At 37.5% G+C, this 2,896-nt stretch overlaps 1 protein-coding gene across 1 annotated transcript; it reads right to left on the bottom strand.

Annotated features, from left to right (window-relative positions):
* Window positions 1-1,578: 1,578 nt before the first annotated feature.
* On the bottom strand, window positions 1,579-2,514 carry LOC108283817 (olfactory receptor 491-like). The gene has a single exon (XM_017500371.2). It carries the CDS (start codon window positions 2,512-2,514, stop codon window positions 1,579-1,581), a length of 936 nt encoding a protein of 311 aa, XP_017355860.1.
* Between the last annotated feature and the right edge of the window lie 382 nt (window positions 2,515-2,896).

Genomic DNA, 2,896 nt, shown 5'->3' with positions numbered 1-2,896 from the left:
TGCCTGTTCTCAAAACATCCACGCAGTTTTGAGTGCCTAGTATGTGTCAAGTCTCTTGCGTATACTATTAAACTTTCTCTACTTTTAATGATTTTTATTATAAGGTATTAAGAGAAACTCAAAATGGAAAGTGCCTAAAACCCCATTATTTATTTATTTTCTGTGTTTTAGTTTTTCCTTGTTACCTCTCACTCCGTGTTCTGTATTTTCTATTTAGAAATTTGCCAGAATATTATCGATACTCTATTATTTTCACTTAACAACGTATTTTAAATACTTTTCATTTTGTTAAAAAAAACTTTCTATGTGTCTCAACCCTCACGTCTCTCTTTCTATTACACTGAGGTAAAAAGGACAGTTGGATTCTAAGTCTTACTCCCAGACGCCAGAGACAGTTGTTTCAATATTTGCTTTGAATTGGTAGTTCCTGTATTCCAGCAAACCTCTCCTCATCCTTTCTAGTCTTATGGTGATAATGTAAATGATAGTAAGTCATTCTCCAAGAAAAACATTTAGTTAATCTGATGTGCAACAACATTTTTGTTTTGTTGTTATGGTTGTTTTTTAACGGGTTCCCATTTCTTTATCAATTCAGACCTATGGAACTACAATTGTTGTTAACACATTAATTGCAATGCTTAGAATTAAAGGACACTGTTTTTAATCACTACAAATAAATATTACATTATGCCAAAGGAGACTATTTGTTTTTAACATGCATTAAAATATGGATAAACTTCCAGCTAAATCATGTGGTCTTGGTGTTAAGATCTGGTCTCCTAAAAGATGGCAAACAATCCAGTTTTCAAATTTTCACCCTCGTACAGTCTACACAACCTAGACCCTTTAGTGGTAGGGTTTGTTCAAAAAATCGATGCAAAGTTCCAGCTTAAGCTTGATTGTCCTGCCCAAATCTTCTAACTCAGTAGCAATGTTGATGTCATTAGGCTGATGGTCATGGTTTGATATAGGTTAAGTGCATAGACCCTGGAAGCAGAGGCCTTGAGTCTACATCTATATGGAAAAACTATTGTATCTTTCAATACAGTTTTTTCAACTGTAACTTGTGGGAAATTTACTCCTGCATCATAGGATTGCTAAGAAAATGAAATGAAATAACGTAATGGTTTTGGAATCAGACTTTCTGGATTCAAATACTTACTGGTCCCACATTTAACTTCATGACTTTGGACATTCTACTTAATGTCTCTGTGCCCACATGATTTATTTGTGAAATACAAATAGTGGCATCACTTCATAGGGTTATTGTGTGGAATAAATTAATTAATATATGTAACATGCTTAGAACAGGGCCTGACACGAACTAAGTAAAAGTTATTGTTTGTGAAATAAATTAAAGGAAAATCCTTGGCATCTACAAGAGTTTAATAACAGTGATAATTATTACTGTTATTATTACTGATTTATAGGTGTCTCCAAATTGGTCTACAAGTATTTAAAAGTAAAAGTCAGAGCAAATAAATGTAATTTTAAGCAATCAGCTAAGCAGTATTTGATAGGTCCTAAGTGTGATACCGATAATGAAAACCTTATAGGTTATCTGAAATATTCTTGATCCTAAGAATATATTCTGAGAGTTGCCTTTCTTAGTGCCTCCTTTACATCTCTGTTCCTCAGACTATAGATAAAGGGGTTCAATATAGGGATTACCGCTGTATAGGACAGAGATATCAATCTGTTCTGGCTAGTTGAGTAACTGGACTTGGGCATCACGTAAATGAAGGTAATCGTTCCATAGTAGAGAGTAACCACTGTGAGGTGGGAGGAGCAGGTGGAGAAGGCCTTGTGGCGCCCCTTGGCAGAGCACATCTTCAGGATGGTGACGAGGATGTAGATGTAGGAAACAGCTATGACAAATACTGTGACCACAATGATAGAGCCAGAAGAAATGGAAGGGATCTCTATTTCAGGAATAGAGATATCTGAGCAGGAAAGTTTCAGCAAAGGAGAGATATCACAGAAAAAATGATCTATCTGATTTGGTCCACAGAAAGACAACCTCAATAAACAACTAGAAAATGTTGAGGTATTCACACATCCACCCAGGTAACAAGCCCCCACGAAGAGGATGCAGATTCTGGGGGACATGTGGGTAGAGTATTCCAGGGGCAAGCAGATGGCCACATAGTGATCATAGGCCATGGTTGCCAGCAGGAAGCACTCAGCTGTCCCAAACATGACTACAGAACAGAGCTGGGCTTCACAGCTAGTGACAGGGAGGGCTGTTCCATGCTTTAGGAATCCCATAAGCATTATAGGCGTGACTACTGTGGAAAGCCCAATGTCCACAAAAGCCAAATGGCTGAGGAACAGGTACATGGGGGTGTGAAGCTGGGAACAGCTTCTTATTAAAATGATTATGCTGATATTGCCTATTAAGGTGACAATGTAGATTCCTAGAAATATCACGAAGAAGATGTTACGAAGTGTAGGATCCTCAGTTAACCCTAAAATGATAAACTCTGTCACTGTGGTGTGGTTTCCAATCTCCATCTTCTCTGTGAATTGTTCCTGTTGAAAAAAATGTGAATATTAATTTGTTACAGGATTCTATTTCACACATTCCCAGCTTTCACTGGCTATTCCTCAGACCCATTCACAGTGACTTCATTTTCTGCCTGATTTGTGAATATTGATGTCCTACAGGATTGTTTTTGTTTTTATGTCTCTTCTGCATAAAAAGAGAATGATTCTCTGTCAGTTTGCTGAGAATGATGGTTTCCAGGTTCATCCATGTCCCCACAAAGGACCCAAACTCATCGTTTTTTATGGCTGCATAATATTCCATGGTGTATATGTGCCACATTTTCCCTATCCAGTCTATTGTCGATGGGCATTTGGGTTGGTTCCAGGTCCTTGCTATTGTAAACAGTGC

Source organism: Cebus imitator, unplaced genomic scaffold (genome assembly GCF_001604975.1).
Source record: "Cebus imitator isolate Cc_AM_T3 unplaced genomic scaffold, Cebus_imitator-1.0 Scaffold265, whole genome shotgun sequence".
NCBI lineage: Eukaryota > Metazoa > Chordata > Mammalia > Primates > Cebidae > Cebus > Cebus imitator.
The sequence above is the reverse complement of the archived record's forward strand: the minus strand, read 5'-3'. Positions and strand labels throughout refer to the sequence as shown.